Source organism: Schistocerca americana, chromosome 6, assembly GCF_021461395.2.
Source record: "Schistocerca americana isolate TAMUIC-IGC-003095 chromosome 6, iqSchAmer2.1, whole genome shotgun sequence".
Classification (NCBI taxonomy): Eukaryota; Metazoa; Arthropoda; class Insecta; order Orthoptera; family Acrididae; genus Schistocerca; species Schistocerca americana.
In genome coordinates this window covers 133810253-133833396 of record NC_060124.1, presented here as the reverse complement: position 1 = coordinate 133833396, position 23144 = coordinate 133810253, and the positions used below count along the sequence as shown (strand labels likewise).

At 41.2% G+C, this 23144-nt stretch overlaps 1 protein-coding gene across 1 annotated transcript in view; it reads right to left on the bottom strand.

Annotated features, from left to right (window-relative positions):
- The window catches only part of LOC124619660 (centrosomal protein of 104 kDa), a 445308-nt gene that overhangs the window by 41866 nt on the left and 380298 nt on the right, over positions 1-23144 (bottom strand). The window contains exons 10-13 of the mRNA XM_047146190.1: positions 16003-16140; positions 11036-11167; positions 9754-9967; positions 3165-3358 (exon numbers count right to left, since the gene is read on the bottom strand). Of these exons, the coding sequence (XP_047002146.1) occupies positions 3165-3358; positions 9754-9967; positions 11036-11167; positions 16003-16140 (678 nt within the window). The remainder of the gene's footprint in view (positions 1-3164; positions 3359-9753; positions 9968-11035; positions 11168-16002; positions 16141-23144) is intronic.

Genomic DNA, 23144 nt, shown 5'->3' with positions numbered 1-23144 from the left:
TATTCACAGATCATAAACCACTGACCTTTGCATTCAAGTGGAACAATGCCAACTGTTCTCCTCACCAATTCAACCACCTAGGGTTCATAGCCCAGTTCACTACTGACATCCAGCACTTTTTGGGAATTGATAATGTAGTGACTGTCTTTCATGATGAGTGGTATCCACTTTTTTCCGTTGGCCTGAGGACAAGAAGAAGATGAGAAACTCCAAACGTTTCTTGACAATGATGTGTCATCATTAGAACTGCAGTTCCTGGAGAAGATGTCAAGCTCTACTGCAATGTCTCTCATGGATAACAAAGACAAGCCTTCAACAGAATTCATAACCCCTATTCCACTGCTTTGTGTGGCCAAGCATGGAAAAGGGCTGTTGAGCATGGACAAGGACATGTTTGCAATACCAAAGGTGTAAAAAGCCTCAATGTATGCATGTCTGAGTTGGCAACTTTCTAGATACAATTGTATGTTTTGCCCATGTACATCTATACGTTGTGGGGCTTCCTCCTTTGAGCAGTCAATGCTACCTTTTGTCAACGACTGATTGTTTTACCCACTGGGCAAAAGAAGTGCCAATTTTACTGCAGAAATGTTAGCCTCTACCTTTGTGTCAGTGTGGTTAATGAGGCTTATGTGCCCGCAGCGTAACACTACCAACCATGGATGGCAGTTTGAGTTGGACCCATTCTACTGGCTTGCCAAGTTTTGCAGGTAGATCCACCACAATACCACCAGTTACCATATCACTAGCAATGACATGGTTGAGCACTTGCATCATACCCTGAATATGATGCTCATGTGCCATGGAAACTCATGGACTTCAGCTCTTCCAATGGTTCTACTAGGCCTACAAACAACTTATAAAGCTGACTTTGATTCTTTGACCATGGAGATGGTTTACACAGGGACGTTGTGTCTGTCTGGTGAATTTTTCAATGCTGATACAATGAAAATATCTGCACTAGACCGACTGGACTTCTCATGTCACCTGTGGAACCTTGTCACATAGATCCATCCTCTGAGGCTTCACGTCACAGCACGCTGCCTGCACCAGGACCTGGATCACTGCTCTCATGTCACACTCTGCACCAACAACATAAAACCACCATTGCAGCCTCCAACCACTGGTCCATACTGCACATTATGGAGAAGTATGCAGACAATGTACATATTGGTGAACAGTAAACCAATGACTGTTTCCCTGAACAGAGTCAAGCCTGTACCCAATTTTCAAGAAACATCACAGTCCACTACCCAATAGAGACATCAGAACATGCCAGAAAAAGCCCCAAGCAACACCATCACCACCATCACCACCACCACCACCACCACCACCATCACCACCACTACAGCCATCCACAGAACATCCATCTATTTGAGTGAACTGCTCCAGATGTGGTGTTCACTTCCCTGCCTGTTTCCTTGATACTGATGCACAGTTTCTTCTGAGGGAGTTGTTACACGCTAGCGCACAGAAATGAAGTGCTCACACAGTGTGTGCATGGTGCAGTGTCACATGGTGTAACAGGTGAATTGCAGCCATCATGGTAGTTCGTTACAGGCTGCCAGAGGCAGTGTGTTTTTCATATGTAATAAGTGAATTGTGGCTGTCAAAGAGTCCCGCAATCAACACCAGGAAAACTGATTTTTTGTGGTGTGTGCTTTTGCCTTCTCCATGCATGATATTTGTTCCTGTGTTTTTATGTTTTTATATATTATTCTGAACTGCCACTCTGTGTTACATGTCAATTAACCTCTTGCCTTCATTGAATAAAGAGTGTTTGTTAAGTGTAATCCTTTGGCATTGGATTAATCAGTATTCTTAAGTCGATCAGTTTCAATTATGCAGATCCCATCAACATTGTATTCTTGACAGTGACTTAGTCATCATAACAGTAAGCATCTGCTCCACCAGGATTTGTTCTAGCGTAACTTGAGTCTATTTTTTTCTCTAATAAAAATTAAGTCTGATATTGATATGCTTGGTTCTTCCACTGCAACCACTTGTTTTGGTTAAGTCAACTGCATCTTTGTTACCACTGGCCGCCACCTTCAGGACTTGAACAGATTTCTTTTATTAACCTTTGTAGCCAGAGTCTCTCAAGACAAACTCAGGCTAGGGCCTTGTATTTAGCTTCAGTAGTTGATAGGGCAACTGTGGTGCTGAAACAACTTAGCAACTATGACTGAATACGCGAGGTCAGTTCTTGTTCCCATATGTGCATACATCAACATTGAAGTGCAATCCTTCATGTTGTGTTTATTTAAGATTTGTTCTATATAATGAGACTGATCCACCCACTAGACTCTTTTGTGATCTCTTGTGACTCTGATGCCAAAGCAATTTGTCACTTGTCTGAGCTCTCTCCATTTAAATTACTCTTTGAGTTTCTTTTTGAAGATTTCCTTCCCTGGTAGATTATTACTGAAAATTAAAATGTTGTCCACATAAACTGCAACAATTAAAATGTTATTTCTGTTATTCTTCTTATAAACAAGTGGATGTTCTGTGCTTCTTGTAAAGTTCAAGCTGAACAGTGCTTCATTTAGGTTAATATCCCAGTTACAAGTGCCTAGTTTTAATCTAGAAGTTGCTTTTTTAAGCCTCATTATATATTTGTCCTTTACAGTTGAAGTGTCAAAATTGATTTCTGGAATTTTTTGTGTTAAATACTTGATGTCATGCATATAGTGAGAAAAAGTTTAGAAAGGTTTGAAATTGTGTTTAAAATATTGTGGAAGTTGCTAAATGCTCTCATTTTCAAATGCTCAATGAATATAATCTGAGTGAGACTTATACAGAGTTTCTAATTGTGATACTTGTATTACTGTGTTAAAATTTTAACATCAGATGATGCTTTTTAATGAGTAGATTATGATAGTATTTTAAATTTTTAAAGTCAGTCAATAACTATATGAAATATTGAAAATCAAGTTTTTGTTGCCACTGGAAGCTGTTAGAGAGGCAACTTGTAACTGGAGCCATGCACTGGGTATGCCATTTAGTAATATAGATGCTGATCAGATATTTGCATATTTAAATTAATTTATTTATTAGTTTCAGAACTGCATTTCCACAGAGACAACAGTAGAATCATTTTAGAGGAGCTACACAGGAAACCTACTTGACTCCTTAGAAATTATTTTGTACTTAAATATATTTACTTGTCATCACTGACGTCTTGCTGAGATGCATCGCTTGGTGAGGTTATTATACTTGCTGATGAGGAACTGCTACCTGTTTGATGGCCAGGTGATTTGTTGACATTTGCATTGTTTGTAGGACTTGTAGACACGTTTGTAACTTGTGCAGCTGCGCGAACCACTTGCCTGTTTCTTTCTAGGACCTCCCTCTTCCGCTGAAAGTGTTTTGCCATAAATCACTCATCAACAAACAAGAAAATATTGTAAAATTTTGTTACTATTCCTTTTTTTTGCACTGTTACATGGATCATTTGACACTGCATTAGGAAAACTACCCACTGTATTGCTTTTGATGGTACTCAGTTCACTTTCTTAAATAATTACTTGCTGTAACGGTAAACTAAAGTAACAAAATTAGTTAAGCTTCGCGGATGTAACAAGCAGCTGGATATATCTAAAAAAGTTCACAGGCATGCAGCATAAGGTATGATAAAGTATTGATCAGAAGCTGTCATGTACATTTATTCATTCACAATCAGATTTCCTAATTTTTCTAAATATTTCATAATTACCACAGTTCCAGTACAAAAACTGGTGAAGCTGGTGGTGTAGAAAACAAAAGTACATTTCAAATTAAATAAAAAACTAAATGTTAACAGTTTCAAGATAATGTGTCAAAATAGAAATAACTAGAATAATAGATATGGGGAAAAATTTAGAAAATGTAGTTTAATGTCTTTCCTTTAAAACATTAAAATAATTTCTGTGCCAATAGAATGAGATCAACTGTGTTTTGTAATTTGTACCCTCTGAGTACTACTAAAGTTGTTCTTGTTTTGGCAGCTGCTATATAACTACTATTAATATATAAAATTTTTGTAATTTTATACATATACTCTACATCTTTTTTGTTTGTATTTATTTATTTTGTTTATTTACATATTCCTTAGATCCTTTAATGAGTGTGAAATGCTAGGATGTGAAATGACACGAATGTATTTTCATAGAATGTAGTAATTACTTTATGAAAGCAGACATTAGACATAACAATAATTTTACAAAAACAGTTGCAGGAAAAGTTCATAATATAAAACTGCAACAGAAAAAATAAGTTATTTTACAAAAACAGCTTTTTCAAGTGTAGTCATTGTGGTATAGTTCTATTAATAATGCTCATTATTTCCAATAGCTGATTTAGATCATGATAAGATAATATTTACTACATTAATGGAAATTCCATGATGGAAACAATAAGCAAAAAATGAAGATAGGCAGCAACTCACATGCACTTGATTGAAGTAGGGCACACAAAACATTCTGCTTCTTTCCATATCTATACTGGTCACCCATTGTTGCTCAGATCTAATGCTTACTTTTATAATAGCCAATTATATAAACAATTGCCACACTGAAGCACAATACTCTCTTGGCAAGGCACTTATTTTATTATTGGGATTTTTTTCTTCTGGACTCTTACTCTCATTTCTTCTGTCAATATACATTACATAAGATACCAGCAGCTCAGATTCTTAATTGTGAATATTTGTTTAAATTTTAGACAGCTTACCAAGTGAACATTTTTAATATGTGCTTTCTAACTTTCTATGGTGGTTTACTAAATTTTTGACTCCTGTCTCCATTTATCATTACAGCATTCACTTATTTTCAAAAGTATTCTGTTTTTGCATTTTCATTCTTGATTCCTCTTTCAACACACTTTGTTTTTGACCAGTTATAAGTGAACCCTGGCTCATTCTGACTCTAACAGTTCAAAAACACTGGCTTCACTCAATCCAAAGAGAGTCCCAAACACTCTTCCTGAACTCCTTTGGTTGGTTGCCATCCATCCTTTCACAATGATTTCACTTTTTCAGAATCCAAATTCTAAGAATTTTGCCAGTCTGGTCATACACAATCACACCATCCAAGCACAGACCTTACTTAACTGCTTCTGCTCCTTTTACAAAATCTTATGACTCTGTGAGTGCAACTGCCTGCATCCTGTCTTTGAGATTGAGACGTTTGCTAGAACAACTCTCTCAACACCATTTGATGAAACTATGCAAGCTAATTTTATGAGATAACTGCTATTACCAAAACCATCCAACTGCCTATTCAACTACTCACAGTCCCAAGACAGTGGCATGATGACCTACTTCACCTCCCACATTCCCCAGAAACTTCTTTCATCTACTGCCTTACCATGGTTTTCAGCCTGTTACAACCATAACCCTTGCTTTTCACTGTGGACACTCCATCACTGTATGCCAAGATCCCCCTTGACTTTGCTGCAATGCAACCTTATTCTGATCCACAATTATTTCTCCTTTGAATGCCAAATCTATAATAAAAAGATCTGTGTAACTGCCATGTGCACTTACATGGTCCTTTTCCATGCCAAATTGTTTATGGGCCACTTATAGAAATTCTTCCTTTCCACCCAACACCTTAAATCCCTTGTGTGGTCAGATTCATTGATGACATCCACATGATGTGGACCCATAATGAGGACAGCTTATATTCTTTCCTACCCACAAATCTGCTTCACATTGTCTTCCTTACCTCAGTGAGTCACCTTTTCTGATGTTGATCTCGAACTTCTCAAACCTCTGTCCATATTCAATGCTCTAACAGCCAGAAAGTTACTCCATTGAATCCATGGGACCTATAGGTGCTGCATCTACAGTAGAAAGCAGGAGTTATCCAAATATGCTGACACACAATGTCCTACTTTGCAACCCAAAAACAGATTTTCTGTGCTATCTCTTCATAAAACACCAACAAACCTATTGTCATTGTGAAACAGGCATCACTCAGAATGCTCATCACTTAATATTATCCAGACACAGTGACATTAAATCACACCTTTATCCAGAGCTTTGAATACTTCTTTTAGTGCCTTGTAATGTGAAATATGCTATCCAAAATCCTACCTTCGTCAGTCAAAGTAGTCCTGTCACCCACCCATCATCCTTATACCAGCCCTGCTCCTGCACTTACATGTCACTCCTCTGCAGGAAATCTGGTTTAAAGACATGTCCCATACACCCACCCACCATCTCCCACAGTAGGCAGTTCTATCCAGTTCGATTACAGGACTAAATGTGAAAGCAGTCACATAATGTACCAGCTGTACTGTGCTTACTCTGCAGCATTCAGCATATAAATAATTCATGAGGATATTTTTGATCTGTTGTTGCAACTAATAATTAGCCTGCTGTGTCTGCCAGCATCAATCGCTCCCATCAAACTGTAGCTCACCACCAACTTTACTGCTTCAAATGCAGTAGTAACAGCCCACTTGCTCTGATATCACTCTTAGCATAAATAAAATAACAGTAATATGGAAAGAGTAGAGTGTTACTCACTACATGGAATATTTTAACTTTCAGAGGAAGTCTTTCTTCAGAAAACAAACAAAAACACACACGGGACTGGATGGATTGGGGAAGGGGAGGGATAGCAGGGCAGGGGTGGGTGAAGATGCCAATGGGAGCATGCAGGGACGTAGTTGGACAGGATAGGGCTGTTAGGTGCTGCATCAGGAGGCTGTGCTGGGGAAGGGGGAGGGGCAGAAGGATGGAGATAGGAGAAAGGAGAGAATTAGAGAAGGGAAAAGGTCTATGTAGGTGTGCTGACAAGACAGAAGGCACGTCTAGTACTGGAGTGGGAACAGTATGAGATAGGCAGCTGTTGAACAGGGACTAGTGAAGGTTGAGGCCGGAGGGGATATGGAATTCAAGGATTCATTTTTAGGGAGAGTTCCCACCTACACAGCTGAGAAAAGCTGTTGTTGGTCAGAAGAATACAGACAGCACAGGCTGTGAAGCAGATGTTAACATGTAGCACATCATGTTAGGTGGCATGTTCAGTAACTGGGTGGTCCAGCTGTCTCCTGGCCACAGTTTGGCAGAGGCCATCCATGTGGACTGACAGTTTGTTAGCTGTCACACCCACAGAACATAAATATATTTCTGATTGCTTTGTTATGCGAGCTATATGAAACTTGTACATGAAATACCAACATTCTTTTACAAACTGTATTTGTCTAATCTTTACTGGCCAAGAGTGTAATTTACATTTAATTGGTGATCACAATATAAAATTTGACCCCACTAAGAATTGTTTGTTTCAGGACTGACATACCTCATTTTGAAGCACTATTTCTCTTCTATATAAAACATTTTGTTTTCTTACAAAATTTTGTAATTATGGAAATATTTCTGTTAAAAACTTTTGTTATCATAATAAACATGTTACTTGAATTTTAAAATGGAAATCTTTTTCAAAAAATCCAGTGTTACCATTTTATAGCTCTGAATTTTCTGTCTCTAAATTATGCATTGTTACTGGGAAAATGTGTTAGTTAATTAAATATGTCAAATATATGTATTGCTTAGAGAACAACCTTGGTGGACTTAACTAGAAAATGTGGGACAAATTTCATACCTAAAAATCTCATCATGAAAGTAGAACTCAGTGTTGAGACATTTAAAGAAAACAATCCAATAGACAGCCCAATAATTTCATTTCTAAATGTACACACATATTACCTACAACCATTGTTTTTTATCTTATTATTAAATATATAATTGACCTGTATTTTAACATTTTGTAAAAAGTTAGTTAAGTGAGTCTTTAAACAGTGACTGTGGGCAAAGATACATTCAGTCTCTGTCAAACATTCATTCAGTGATATTCTCATAGTTGCCCCTAGTCATCCCTAAGCATTTATTAATGAATATTAACAATGAGTCAACCTGAAACAGCTTTTGAGTTCAGTCATGTTCAGTTAAGTCTCTGTTAGTTTCTGCTATTTATTCAGGGGAAATGTAAAGAACCAATATTTAGTTGCCACTCATACAAATAGATAGGCTTCTCTGTAATCTCAGCAGATCATTGACCTAATTTTGTGAACATTAATGATAACCACAGCCTCCACGCTGATCAAGTTGTGTGTGAGTGTGATGATAAATAGATACTGATTGTAATTTAAATATGCTCATGGTTGATATGTTTATTCAAAATTTTAACTGGCCATTCGGTGAGCTATAAGTAAGAGGCACACTAAAGGCTAGTGACATTACATGCTCAAATGCTGAACATGCTGCACATTACAGTACCAATGACATCAACAGCTGTTTATATCTGGATCCTCTGCCCAGTACTTGCTTCTCTGAACTATGCAGGTGGGAACTGCTGCTCTTCCTTCTCACCTACCCTCTTCCTACTTGTTTCTTATCCTTTCCTCTTCTATCAATTTCCATTCCATTCCTCTCTTGTAGAGGCCTTGTAGCCTCTAATCTCCCCCCCCCCCCCCAATCCCCCCCTGCCCTAAAAAAAATCTAGCTAACTTCACCCTCTAATTTTGTGGTGTTCCCTTTATTTTATCCTCATTTTGCTACAGAAAATCAACTTTCTTCTCCACTCATACCACTCATTACATCCCTACAGTCCATTTTGTCTAACTCCAGTTACTACACTCCTCCACTTAATCCACAAGGCTGAGCAACTACTTATAAATGGCATTGCCAAATCTTCAAGTGATTAGTGCACAGCTTCATTTCTCTTTATTTAAAACAATATCTAGAGTGACTTAGTTGCCAGTTCATCTTCCACATTGTGTGGTCATGGTCTATGAAACATTTTTGTTCCTGGTGTTGTGTCTTTATAGTTGTGTTGAACATCTACATTACTGCTCCTTGTTCCAATGAGTCTTGCTGACTGATGGGTTGGACTCTGATGTGTGACATAAATATTGTGAAAAAGGGTATGATAAAAGCTTAGACATGACTGGCACAGAGCATCCTTGTCAGAATTGAACCTAACTATCGGATTGTTGTCTGTCAAAGATAAACTTATCTATTGATTCTGTAGAGCTACTCTCCACATATCACCAAGTTTCTTAGCTGCTTCTTATCATCCCCATGTTTATACATTTTGAAGGCTTCTCAGTGTAGCTATGGAGAATAGTTTGTCATTGTTGATAAAATTATGGATTTGAAAAATTTCACATGATTTTTCCTGATTGAAGAGCATGTTCTGCTACAGTTGATATTTCTACTTTCCCTAGTTGGCAAAGACTTCTGTGTTTATTCAGTCATATATTTACACTTCTCTTGTTAGTTACAATGTAGACCTTACCACACATACACAAATTTTGTATACCCTACATGCCAATAGAAGAGGGTGTCCATCTTTACATATCTAAGGACCTGATGTATTTTCCTTGTTGGTCTGAAAACTGGCATGGTGTTATGTTTCTGTAAAATCTTCACAATCTGATCAGTTACTGGAAGAACACTGTTTGTCTTTCTTCCATGGAAAAACACAGTTTATATAGAGAAGCCATCAAAATATGTAAAAATGGGGATAATTTTATAGAAAAGAAGAGGCCCTGAAACTTAGTGATACAGTACCTCCATTAAACTGATAGATAAGTCTTATTTGCTGAAGATGTCTGCACATGTCCAACATAGCTCTGGACGAAACATCAGGACTGAAAATGTTTCATGGACTACACAACGTGCAAGATTCCTCAACAGCTATGACAAACAGTCATGAAAGCCTTCATTGTATGATTTAGAATGACTTTCATTTATTTATTCACCTGCATGTCAATGAGATCAAATTCATGAAACAACTGACGATATAGAAGGTTCCTCCGAGTAATGTCATCATCAGGTGGCAGCTGTTTCCTCACAAGTCGAGGATTGACCCTGTACACAAGCGTGAGCACTCTCTCTGCCACTTTACGCACTGCTTCAGCAGGATGATGCAGACCAGATGAGCCAAACTCAGCAAGTACACGGCATGTCAAACCACTGAAACATAGTTGGTACAACATCTCATATGAACAGTGAATAAAATAATAAATTATGTTAAGCATTTGTGTCCCTCCAGTCTAACATTAAAAACACATACAGCTACAAAGAAAAAAGTGTGTGTGTGTGGGAGGCCGATGGAGGGGGTGGGGAATGATGAGGCAGAAATAGAGAATTTTTTTGTCATGAAGCATATTGCTGTGTATTAAGTATATTAAAGTGTTATTTGACAGCAATGTGTTCAAAAGTGGGATCTCATTGTTTGATATTTGTACATATGAGATATTGTCTGTCAGTTGAAGGGAATAATTTGTGATGGCAACTACTGAAATAAGTTTTTTATGATGGCAGAATAATTTCTGGAATGATTTCATTATTATGATATCAGTGATCACTGGATGCTAATTAAGTCTGTTGAATTATACTAGGTTAAGATACTAGCAGAGCAACGAGCACACTTATGGAGTCTGAGTTACTGAGTCCCTACTGGGCCAATAAAGGCACATACAATGATGACTTGTTATTTTGCAGTGTTAAGAAAGAATATGTAGACTGGTAAATGCTCTGGATGTGATGAATACTATCCAATTTTCACAGATAGAAGAATTATTACAGATCAACAGGAAGATTATTTACACATTCATGGAAATAATGGCTGTTTCATAACATCATTTTACAAAATCAAGGAAGCACAGACATTTTTATCTCAAAGTCTCAATCAACATTTGAAAATTTGCTACTTTCCAATAATATGGTCAAATATTTTGATTTAATCAAGTATGCAGAATAGTAATACTTACATGCCAAATAAAGATAGAAAAACTTCTACTTACAAAGCTACAGTAGACCGACTGATACAAAAGCATCAGGGCTTCCTCATTCAACAATGTACAGATACAAGTAACATTCAGTTCTGTACAGTTCTTGGCTTTAATCCATTTGTTTGTAGCTGTTAGTGTTTTTTGGCAGTTTCTGTATATATTTGTCAGCCTGCTAATACTTGATCATTACAAGTTTTTTCTACCGTCCTTTACTTATACTACACAGGAAAAATGCACTGCAAATTACCTTTGCTTGTCTGTAGAGATACCGTGGCTTAAAACCAACTGTTCCACCATCTCAATACGGCTGAGAGCAAGTCTAGGATGTATGCTGCTTGTTAATGGACGTGTGAGGTGCACTGGTATAATATGCAGCTCTCTGGAAAATTTTAAAGATTGATTGGACTAACTACAAAGTATAACAAAATTCAGTGATAAGAAGGAGTATATAAGAAGAGAGAAACAAAGTAAAACACGTAAAAAGATGGTGAAGCTACATAAAAAAATCTAACAAAAGCTATGATTGGAAAAAAGTTATTGAAGGCTTTTTGCAATGCAGTGAAGAGAGGGAAGGAGGGAAACATATGGAACAACATTTATTATTTCTCTGTAAGCATGATGCTGCCTGCTTACAGTGAATGGTTGCCTCACATGAAGTTTTCTCTTATTTTATAAATGGTTTTCTCTGTTTAACTCAATATCTACCCACTGATTTTGTGTAAGCTTTGCTGTATAAGTTTTTTAACACTGCTTTGTTTTTTTTCTGCTTCCAATATGACAATGGCAACACAACTTGCATCCTAAGGCAAAACTCATTCCATGTTCTATCTGTATGATAACTATTGGATTAAATATGGTCCCTCCCTCTTCTTATTGTGTTTGTTTTAAAAATTTTTACTGTTGGTGTCTACACTACTGGCCATTAAAATTTCTACACCACGAAGATGACGTACTACAGATGCTAAATTTAACCGACAGGTAGAAGATACTGTGATATGCAAATGATTAGCTTTTCAGAGCATTCACACAAGGTTGGTGCCGGTGGCGACACCTACAACTTGCTGACATGACAAAAGTTTCCAACCAATTTCTCATACACAAACAGCAGTTGACCAGCGTTGCCTGGTGAAACTTTGTTGTGATGCCTTGTGTAAGGAGGAGAAATGTGTACCATCACGTTTGCGACTTTGATAAAGGTCAGATTGTAGCCTATCTCGATTGTGGTTTATCGTATTGTGACATTGCTGCTCGTGTTGGTCGAGATCCAATGACTGTTAGCAGAATATGGGATTGGTGGGTTCAGGAGGGTAATGTTATGTGTTATGTTATGTGTTATGTGGTTTATTCATCTCATTACATACAATTTTCAAATCATTTGATTTGATGTACAGGAGACATGTCAAGGTTTACAAAAGAAACTTTTTTCACTTTTTTAAAGAGAAATACAAAAGTTTACATTATATTTTACATTTCTAAGTTACAGCTACACATGTACATAAAATAATAAATGTATTACAATCCCTGTGTTCAGATTGTGAAGCTGTCCTCAATGAATTCATCGACAGAATAATAACACTTTTCCACCAGGAGAGTAAAGAGAAATCTTTTCAGTGAACCAATCCCCATTTTAAATATATTTTATTGAAAATTTTTAACCCCATATACTCTGGCATTTGGGCATAAAGTTTTAAACGATGTGTTGGAAGTTTGAAGTTATCTCTGTGGCGAGTGCTGTAGTTGTGATCAAAATGGAAATTGTCTAGTGTATGTTGATTTCTATATAGGAACACCACCATCTCATATATGTAAAGTGATGGGATAGATAGTACTTTTAAATTTTTTAACAGTGGTCGACAGGATTCCCGTTTTTTTGCAACACACATGTTTCTAATTACTTTCTTTTGTAATACTAGGAGCCTAGTGACATTTGCTGAATTTCCCCAGAAGATTATGCCATAACAAATAACTGACTCAAAGTAGCAGTGATAAACTATCTTTCTGGTATCCATGTTTGTGGTACCTGACAAAATACACATTGCAAATGCTAAGTTGTTCAGTTTATTTGCTAAGTAATCTATGTGTACCTTCCAATTTAAATTTTTGTCAAGATTTAGGCCTAAGAACTTCATGTGGTTTGCTTCTGTGATATCCTGATCATTGCAAGTTATCTTTATTTCACTCCTTTCTACTGATTTAGCTTCAAATTGCATCATTTTGGTTTTAGTTACATTTAGTTTTAGTCCATTTTGATAGAACCAAGATTCAAGTTTTCCTAAAGTATTTTTGGCTTTTTCTGGAATATTTTCAGATACCTCATTTTCAATTAGAACTGATGTATCATCAGCAAATAAGACTGAATGAACATCAATAGCAAGTGGTAGGTCATTTACGTAAAAAAGAAACAGATAGCGATCCAATATCAAACCTTGTGGGACTCCTTGGGGAACTGTTTTCCAGCCTGATGAATAATTGGTTCCATTTGAAGTTAAAATTACTCTTTGTTTCCTACCTGACAGGTAAGAGCTAAACCAGTTTAAAGCAGTGTCTCTGATTCCATACATCTGTAATTTGTGGAGGAGTAATGCATGGTTCACTGAATCAAAAGCTTTAGTCAGATCACAGAATATACCTGTGACCTTTCTACCTTTATCTAACGTGGAGCATATTTTTTGGATAAACTCATTTATAGCATTCGCAGTGCTTTTACCCCATTGGAATCCGAACTGGTTTTTAAAAATTATATCACTTACAGTAAGAAAGTTATTAATTTGTTTTGCTACAATCTTTTCAAACACTTTAGAGAAGACTGGCAAGAGAGAGATAGGGCGGTAATTCCCCATATCTTCTGTCGATCCTTTCTTGAATAGAGGTTTGATCTCACCATATTTCAATACCTCTGGAAAGCATCCCTGTTCATAAGATTGATTTATAATAGTTGACAGTGGTTGGGAAATAATATCGTACACATACTTGATTACAGATGTTGTTATTTCATCCCACCCATGTGAGGTTTTGTTTTTTAGAGACAATATTTCCTTTTCCACATCCCTTTGGGTTATTTTTCCAAATTGTTTAAAAGATGTGTTGTGGCTGTTTTCCAAATTTGTGATGCCCTGATAGAATGTCATATTCACATCCGATCTTACTACGTTTAGGAAGAATTCATTGAAACAACTTGACATCTGAACAGGCTTTACTATAATTTCATTTTCATGTCTAATTTTCAAAATCTCATGAATTTTTACTTTGGCTCCTAGTTCAGACTGAACAACTGACCACACTGCTTTTGTCTTATTTCTGTGTTCTCATATGAATTTAGTATTTGCCATTTTTTTAGCTGCCGCTACAACTTTCCTAAATACAGCTTTATACTGTTTGACATAAATAACAAAATCTGGATTTCTGTTTGATTTTAACTCATTGTGGAGCTCTCTCTTTCTGGCACTAGAGATCTTTATTCCTATTGTAATCCATTTGAGTTTACCATTAACCTTCTTTTGCTTATATCTATGAGGAAATGATTCATTAAATACCTCTAAGAAACAATTTAAGAATTTGTCATAGTTTATCGAGCTTGAACTATTGTAGTCTACAGGCCAGCTTATTATACTTAATTTACTGCGGAATAAATCCATTTTACTTTTTCTGAGATCCCTTTTTATACACACTTCTGGAGGCTTTAGGTTACGGAATGCCGTGCTGGATCCCAACAGCCTCATATCACTAGTAGTCGAAATGACAGGCATCTTATCTGCATGGCTGTAACGGATCATGCAGCCATGTCTCGATACCTGAGTCAACAGATGGGGACTTTTGCAAGACAACAACCATCTGCACAAACAGTTCGACGACGTTTGCAGCAGCATGGACTACCAGCTCAGAGACCATGGCTGCGGTTACCCTTGACGCTGCATCACAGACAGGAGCACCTGTGATGGTGTACTCAACGGCAAACCTGGGTGCACGAATGCCAAAACGTCATTTTTTCGGATGAATCCAGGTTCTGTTTACAGCATCATGATGGTCGCATCCGTGTTTGGGGACATCGTGGTGAGTGCACATTGGAAGCGTGTATTCGTCATTGCCATACTGGCGTATCACCCGGCGTGATGGTATGGGGTGCCATTGGTTACATGTCTCGGTCACCTCTTGTTCGCATTGACGGCACTTTGAACAGTGGACGTTACATTTCAGATGTGTTACGACCCGTGGCTCTACCCTTCATTAGATCCCTGCGAAACCCTACATTTCAGCAGGATAATGCACGACCGCATGTTGCAGGTCCTGTACGGGCCTTTCTGGATACAGAAAATGTTCGCCTACTGCCTTGGCCAGCAAATTTGCCAGATCTCTTACCAATTGAAAACGTCTGATCAATGGTGGCCGAGCAACTGGCTCATCACTGTACGCCAGTCACTACTCTTGATGAACTGTGGTATTGTGTTGAAGCTGCATGGACAGCTGTACCTGTATACGCCATCCAGGCTCTGTTTCACGCAATGCCCAGGCGTATCAAGGCCATTATTACGGCCAGAGGTGGTTGTTCTGGGTACTGATTTCTCAGGATCTATGCACCCAAATTGCGTGACAATGTAATCACATGTCAGTTCTAGTATAATATATTTGTCCAATGAATACCCGTTTATCATCTGCATTTCTTCTTGGTGTAGCAATTTTAATGGCCAGTAGTGTAGTTTATTTGGTCTAAACTCGAGAGGAAATACAAAGTTTATCTTGACATATTTTTAAATTTTTTACTGTATAAAATTGTACTCTTAAAGGCTATAATCCTAGATTTTCACAAAAATGTTGGATACTGGTTTTCTTCATAAGCTACTGTTAAGCAGACTAGCATATCTAACAGAGGCTTCTGAGTGTGTATACTCTTCTTGTAAACTGTAAGGTATCTTGTCTTGCTCCTGTAGGAAGTTTTTAAGAACATAGTAATGCAGTAAACGGAGATACTTGACAATTAAGAGGACAAAAACACTGAATCAAGCACTAATAACTATCCTGTTGTGTAATATGACCAAAACAAGAAAAACAAGGTATGATTAATGTCCTCCACGGGAAGACATACAGAGGCTTAAGAAAGTAAGGAAATGTGCATGTTAAAGAAAGAGATGAGATCGTGCAGGATCAACAGATTTTTTATGTTTTTCAACAGCACACAACTTGTGTAACTGGTGAGCATTACTGCACTGAGTTCAATACCTGACCTCCTGGCAGTCTGCCATACTGAGTATGGTGTGAACAGCCATATTATGAATCCGTGGAGTGGTGTCACCGGATTTGGACAATAGTTCTGGGAGCAGACGCTCTACACTTCTAGATACCTCTGCTGAAGTAACCCTGAACAGAACAACATACAGTTATTGTATTAAAGTGTGATGTACACAGTTTGAACAATGAAGGTCTACACATTTCATTTAACAGAATTTATACTGGTATATAAAATAGCAGTTCATTAAATTTTCAACTCTTAAATTACCACTGCAGTCTATTATTTGATGTTTATTCCACTATGTTCATCACAAGACTTTAAAATATCTAAGTGTCACTACCAACGTCTTTGAACTTCTCTTTAATTTCCTCATTGTTTGACCATAGCTTCCTGATTTTGTATGCTTGACACCATGATAATGACTTCATTGTTATCTGATACCTCTGCCTCACTGTTTCAGTTTTTTGTCTGTTTATATAAATGTCTGACACTTTTTGATGTTTCTGGGTATCCCCTACTTTTTTGGTCATTTCACTACTACTGTAAGTGCACTGCATATGCTCACAAGAAACTGGGGCAGTGTACCCTTCTTCGGCTCATAGCATTCTCAGGGCCACCATACAGCTGGTTCAAGTATTGGGCATTGTCATTTTGTGCAAAGATATTGCAGGTTATGGGAATGAAACACACTGGAAGAGTCAGACAGTGATTTATATTCATACTGCATGGTTAACACAGAGGACACACATGTAATGAGAGTATCAAGTATGAAGTGGCAGTCTATATTTGATAATCACCATCGCTTTTCAACTCCAGTTTCCCAGATGTGATGTACAAGTGCTTGCTCACCAACTCCTACATCTCCTTGTTCTGGTGTAATGACAAGCGTTGGCACAAAGATCAAGAGCTATACAGCAGAGAGGGCTGTGAGACAATGTCAGCCAATAGCTCACTGACTAGGACGTCACCATAACAGAAGTGGTCTCTACACAAAGAGAATGAAAGTGATGTGCCGCCTAGCCGCAGCCGGACTAGAAGAGAGGCTCTAGAAGATGCACTAGAAGAGCTCCACTAGAAAAGCCACAGTGATATTAACGATAGCAGTGACTTGTGAACTTGTGTGATTAGCTTGGATGGAAATTGTATACACCAAAGGACTTCGATTATTTGCATGTCACCAATTTCTTGTGACCCATCATGCAGAAACTAAAGTTAAGTACTGTCAATTCAATTACAGTAATAAGCTCCATTAATATGATTTGCTTGTACGTTGTCTAGCTATCCAAGAAACAGCTTCCTAGGCACCCTATAAGAGACGAATGGGCAGGATCCCACACTTCTGTTCCAGGAAAACTTACCAATTGTGTCCTTTCTCCCCCACATCAGATCCTACAGTCTCTATCCTGTATTTTCTTGGTCTTCCTCATGGTTTTTTTCCTATGAGTCTCAGGTCGAAAACCCTTTTAGCAGGTCTTTGGCTGTTCATTCTCATAATGTGCCAATACCATTGAAGCCCGCATTTCTTTTGACACTGGTAACAGGAACCTCAATACCAGCTACTTTTCTGTTCATCTCATTCCTAATTTTGTCCTTTCTAGTTGTTTGATTCACTGTTCTAACAAATCTCATTTCTGTTGCTTGAATTCTGCTGAGGTTTTTGTTTAGTAGGATACATGTTTCTAAATCATATTTTAGGTCTGGTACAAAATAGATGTGGTACATAGTCACTTTTGCTTTTCATGGCCTTTTATCATCCCAGAGAAGATTTGTGATTTGACTGTAAAAACTGGATGCTTTCTGTGTCCTGCTGAGTATTTCCTGCTTAATGGTGCTGTCTTTCAAGATAATGCCTCCTAGATACTTGAAATGTGAAACACATTCTACTTTGACTCCTTCTAGAAATGTATTTGAGGTTATTCTTTGCCTGTTGGTAGTCATTTCTACTGTGTTTGTTTTACTTATTTTTAGTCTAAATTTTTGAATGTGTTTGCAGTAGCCACCAGAAAGTTCGCAGGAGACGCACATCAGCACGGCGCGTCATGGACGGTAGTTGCCGCAAGTAGAGTCCCGTCCACCAGAGGGCACGCGAGAATTCGGACGCGACCTCTGCTGGCATAACAACAACAACAACTCCATCAGCACGGGCCGTGCCCAGTCAGTTAACATTGGGCATGCCTAGGACACAGTCCCGGTCTACGCTAAGTGAAGTGCGATGTAAACGTGAACAGTGTTACTACACAATTGGCGATGAGTAGGGTCGTTCTTTTGCGTGTTGCGTCGTTGTTCTGGTTTCGCAGCTTCTCCACGGCATGGAGGATTTAGTGCGGGTTTTGGCTGAGCAGCAGACGGAGCTCATGGCCACCATGAAACAGGTGCTTCCGGCGTTGCTTTCCACGCCGTCTGCTCCAGCGCCGTTCCCTCCTCCCTTTCCCCCGTATGACGAGACGGCGGAGGATTGGGACGCATATGAACATCGCCTTCGGCAGCATTTCCAGGCGTTTCATGTTGGCGATGCGGAGGTATGTTGTGCTCTCTTCTTGCCTTGGATATCTCCCTCACTGTATCAAGTTTTGCGGCAGCTAGCGCCGTTGCAGGAACCCTCGTCCTTGTCTTTTGACGCATTGTGTGCATTGCTGTCTTCATATTATCGCCGCCGCACGCATGTTGTGGCGGCTAGGGTCGAGTTCTATCAATGCAAGAAACAGCCCCATCAGTCTTACAGGGCGTGGGCCGCTACCCTGCACGGTCTTAGTCGCAAGTGTCATTTTGTCATGGAGCAGGTGCGAGAGTCGTATGCCCACGTTATGGTACGCGACGTCATTGTTCGTTCAGCCCCTGATAGGGAGGTCTGGCAACGGGCCCTGCAGTTAGAAGACCCTTCCCTCGAGGAAGTCCTGTCCATTGCTCAATCATATGAAGTCTCTCACGCCGCAGGTCAACAGCTGGAAGTGTGGTGTGACGTCGCGGCGGTTCAGGGCAGCGCGGCTGCGTCCACTGTGTCCGGGGTGGACGACGTGTGAGCGGTACAATCCGGCCGTTACGGCTGCTCCCGCACGGCGCGTAAACAGAATTTCGGCCACTGGCCCCTGTTGCCGTCCTGTGCGGCGTGCTATATACATCATGATCGGTCAGAGTGCCCCCAGCATTGGGCCGTTTGTCGCAAATGTAATAAAAAAGGTCACATTGCTAAAGTTTGCCGCTCAGCCTCCAAAGAATCGAAGGAAGCAGGTACAGAGGACATGGACGTTGACATTCAGGAAGTTTCATCGGGCAGGCTCCCGACGCATCGGCACGCAAACTCTTTATTCAGGTGTCGGTTCTGTTGCACTGGTTACAACTGCAAGTAGATACGGGCGCGGCAGTTTCGTTGTTGGATGCACAAACTTATTCCGACCTCGGATCGCCCCCGTGGCGCCAGTTTACCGGCGTCTACGCGGTTATGGTAAACAGTTCATTCCCCTACTGGGTCAATTCACTACCGACGTGACTTACAAATCAGTCACTCGGCCTATTACTTTTATTGTTGTCAGTGATGCGAGCTCCACTAACCTTTTTGGCCTGGATGCCTTTCAAGCTTTCGGTTTTTCTATTGCTGACACCATACAGTTGGTCTCCGAAGACATCCCCTATCAATCATTGGAATCTTTGATCTCAGACTTTCCAGATATTTTTGAGGAGGGCCTGGGGCGTGTTTCAGATTTTGAAGCTCACTTAACGTTGAAGGTGTCGGCTCGCCCGCGTTTTCTACGTGCGAGGCAGATTCCCTTGGCTCTCCGCCCTCAGGTAAAGGAAGAGCTAGACTGGTTGACAGCCCTAGGAGTCGTTCTTCCCATTTCTTCTATTGAGTGGGCTTCGCCCCTCGTTATTGTAAGGAAGCCCTCGGGAAAATTACGTCTTTGTGGCGATTTCAAGGCCACCATTCATTCCCAATTGGTGGTGGACACCTATCCTTTGCCTCGTGCTGATGAATTGTTCTCCGCCGTGGCGGGAGGCCAATATTTTTCGAAAATCGATCTTTCGGAGGCTTATCATCAGATACCACTTGATGAGGACTCCAAACGGCTGGCAGTCGTCAACACCCCGTTTGGCCTTTACCAATACCAGCGGTTGGCCTTCGGAATATCCAGTGCCCTGGCGATATTCCAGCGTTATCTTGAGCACGTCACGTTGACAATCCCTCATTGTATTAATTACCTGGATGACATAATTGTCACAGGCCGCAGCACGAAGGAACACTTGCACAACCTTCGTACCCTCTTTCTCAAATTCAGGTCCGTGGGCTTGCGTTGCAACCTGCATAAGTCAAACTTCTTCCAACCGTCCATTGAGTATGTGGGCTACACCATCTCTTGGCACGGCATCCAGCCACTAGGAAGTTTGGTCCAAGGTATCGTCGACCTTCCTCGGCCCACTTCGCTGAAAGAGTTACAAGCTTTTTTAGGCAAGATAGCCTATTACCACCGGTTCATTCCCACGGCTTCCACCATAGCCCACCCCCTGTACTGCCTTCTGCGCAAGGGTGTTCCTTTTGATTGGTCGCCTGCATGCGAGCGAGTGTTCACCTCGTTGAAGGGCCTCCTCACGTCAGCACCTTGTTTGGCTACTTTTGACCCCCATAAGCCGTTGGTCCTGGCTACAGATGCTTCGAAGTATGGGGTGGGGGCGGACCTGGCCCACCGCAACGCAGATGGTTCCGAGCAACCACTGGCGTTTGCATCTAAAACTCTTAGTCCCGTGCAGGCCCATTACTCCCAGGTGGAAAAAGAGGCTTTGGCCATTGTCTACGCTGTTACCAAGTTTCACCCTTTCTTGGATGGCACGAAGTTTCAGTTAATCACTGACCATAAGCTGTTAATATCGTTATTTGCCCTGCCTCTCAGATTCTGGATAGGGCGGCCCACAGACTACAGCACTGGTCCTTGTTCCTCTCTAAGTACCATTATGACATTCATTTTTGCCCTACCGGACAGCATGCCAACGCCGACGCTCTTTCCCGTCTTCCGGTGGGCCCGGATCCTACGTTCGATCGAGAGGAGATTATGTGTTTTCATTTGGATGTGGTGTCCCGCCAAGCGGTTGATGGCTTCCCGATCACTAGTTCTCGAGTCGCCAGGGAAACGGCAGCTGACCCGGTTCTCCGGCAAGTAGTTCGCCTCATTCAGCAGGGGTGGTTATCCCGCACTCCGGGCCGGGCCTCGGACCCTCTTCGTAATTATTTTATTCTACGAGACTGCCTCTCGGTCTTGGAAGGAGTTCTCCTTCTGGCTACTGATGATACAGCTCCTTGCGTGGTTGTTCCTGCAAGTTTACGAAGGGAGGTCCTCACGTTATTACATGCAGGGCACTGGGGTGTTTCCCGTACTAAAACCTTGGCTCGCAGACATGTGTACTGGCCCGGTATTGACAGAGAAATTGAGCACTTGGTGGCCGCCTGTTCCCAGTGTGCGAGCCAACAGGCATCTCCCAGGGCAGCGTTCTCTTCATGGCCGCCGGCAACCCAAGCATGGGAACGTGTTCACATCGATTTTGCGGGCCCGTTTCTCAATGGCTTTTGGCTCATTGTCATTGATGCTTATTCCCGATTCCCATATGTGGTTCGCTGCTCCTCAACCACTTCAGAAGTTGCAATCCAGGCACTAGCAAAAATCTTTTCTGTGGAAGGTCTGCCAATCACCCTGGTCTCGGACAATGGACCGCAGTTTATTTCGCAGACCTTCCAGGATTTTTGTAGGCGCTTCGGTATTCGGCACGTTTGCTCTCCCCCCTTCCATCCACAATCAAATGGGGAAGCCGAGGATATGGTGCACACATTTAAGATGCAGATGAAAAAGTATGTGCACGAATTTCCTGTGGAGGAAGCATTGACGTTTTTCCTGACGGCATACCGGACCACACCAATGGGAGAACGCAGCCCCGCAGAGCTCCTCCATGGGCGTCAACCTAGGACTCTGCTGCACCTCCTCCGGCCTGGTCCTCGCCAGTCTTCGCAAAGCGGAGTACCTGGCTTTCCACTGGGTATGTCGGTCTGGGCCCGTGGGTTTGGTCGCAATCCACGTTGGATACCGGCGGTGGTCCTGTGCCGAAATGGCCGCCGGCTCTATACCTTGCAGGCGGGGGACCGGGTGGTACGTCGTCACCAAAATCAGCTATGTCCATGTTTGGGCACCCACCCTCAGACCCCTCGGGCACCGGCTTCCCCATTGCCGGCACCCGTGTTGGTTTCTCAGGGGACATTACCGCCTCTCCCCGCTGTGACTCCGCCGCACTACGATGGTTCCCAGCCTTGGCAGCCTCCAGCAGCTCCAGCACCGGCATCGCCATCGTTCGAGATGCCCCAGCGAGAGCCGGTCCCCCTCACAGGCCCGGTTTCTCAGGAGGCTGGTTCCCCTGTGGTCGTCCCTTCCCCATCGTCCCCGCCACTGGGTCTTGCCCCTCCCGAGGTGGAACAGGATCCGGGGTTCGACAGCTTGTCACCCGTTTTGTCCTGGGCTCCGGTTGTGGGACAACGGGGGCCTCTTCGTGTGGGTCACTTCCAGCCGTATTCGAAGGTTCCGGCTCGAGGGTTGGCAGATCCCCTCGACTCCGGCCTTCCAATAGATGTGGAGGTCATCGCTCCTGCCCGACGCTCCACCTTCCGACGCAGTGGATCACAGTGGCTTCACCCCCCGAAGGAGGAGGAGTGCAGTAGCCACCAGAAAGATCGCGGGAGGCGCACATCGGCACAGCGCGTCACGGACGGTAGTTGCCGCAAGTAGAGTCCCGTCCACCAGAGGGCACACGAGAATTCAGAGGTGACCTCTACCGGCATAACAACAACAACAACAACTCCGGCAGCACGGGCCGTGCCCAGTCAGTTAACATTGGGCATGCCTAGGACACAGTCCCGGTCTACGCTAAGTGAAGTGCGATGTAAACATGAACAGTCTAACTACAGTGTTGTTCCAATAATTATGTTTCTTCTATGCTTCAGCTTCTGCCTCTCCCCATACTATCAAATCATCAGCAACAACCAGGACATTTGTTTCGTTGTCTATTTTCTTGATAGATTTTATGATGATGTCCATTACTATTATAAACAGGAGTGGTGACACGGTGGCACTTCCTCGTTGGACACCTCTCTTTGTTTCAAACT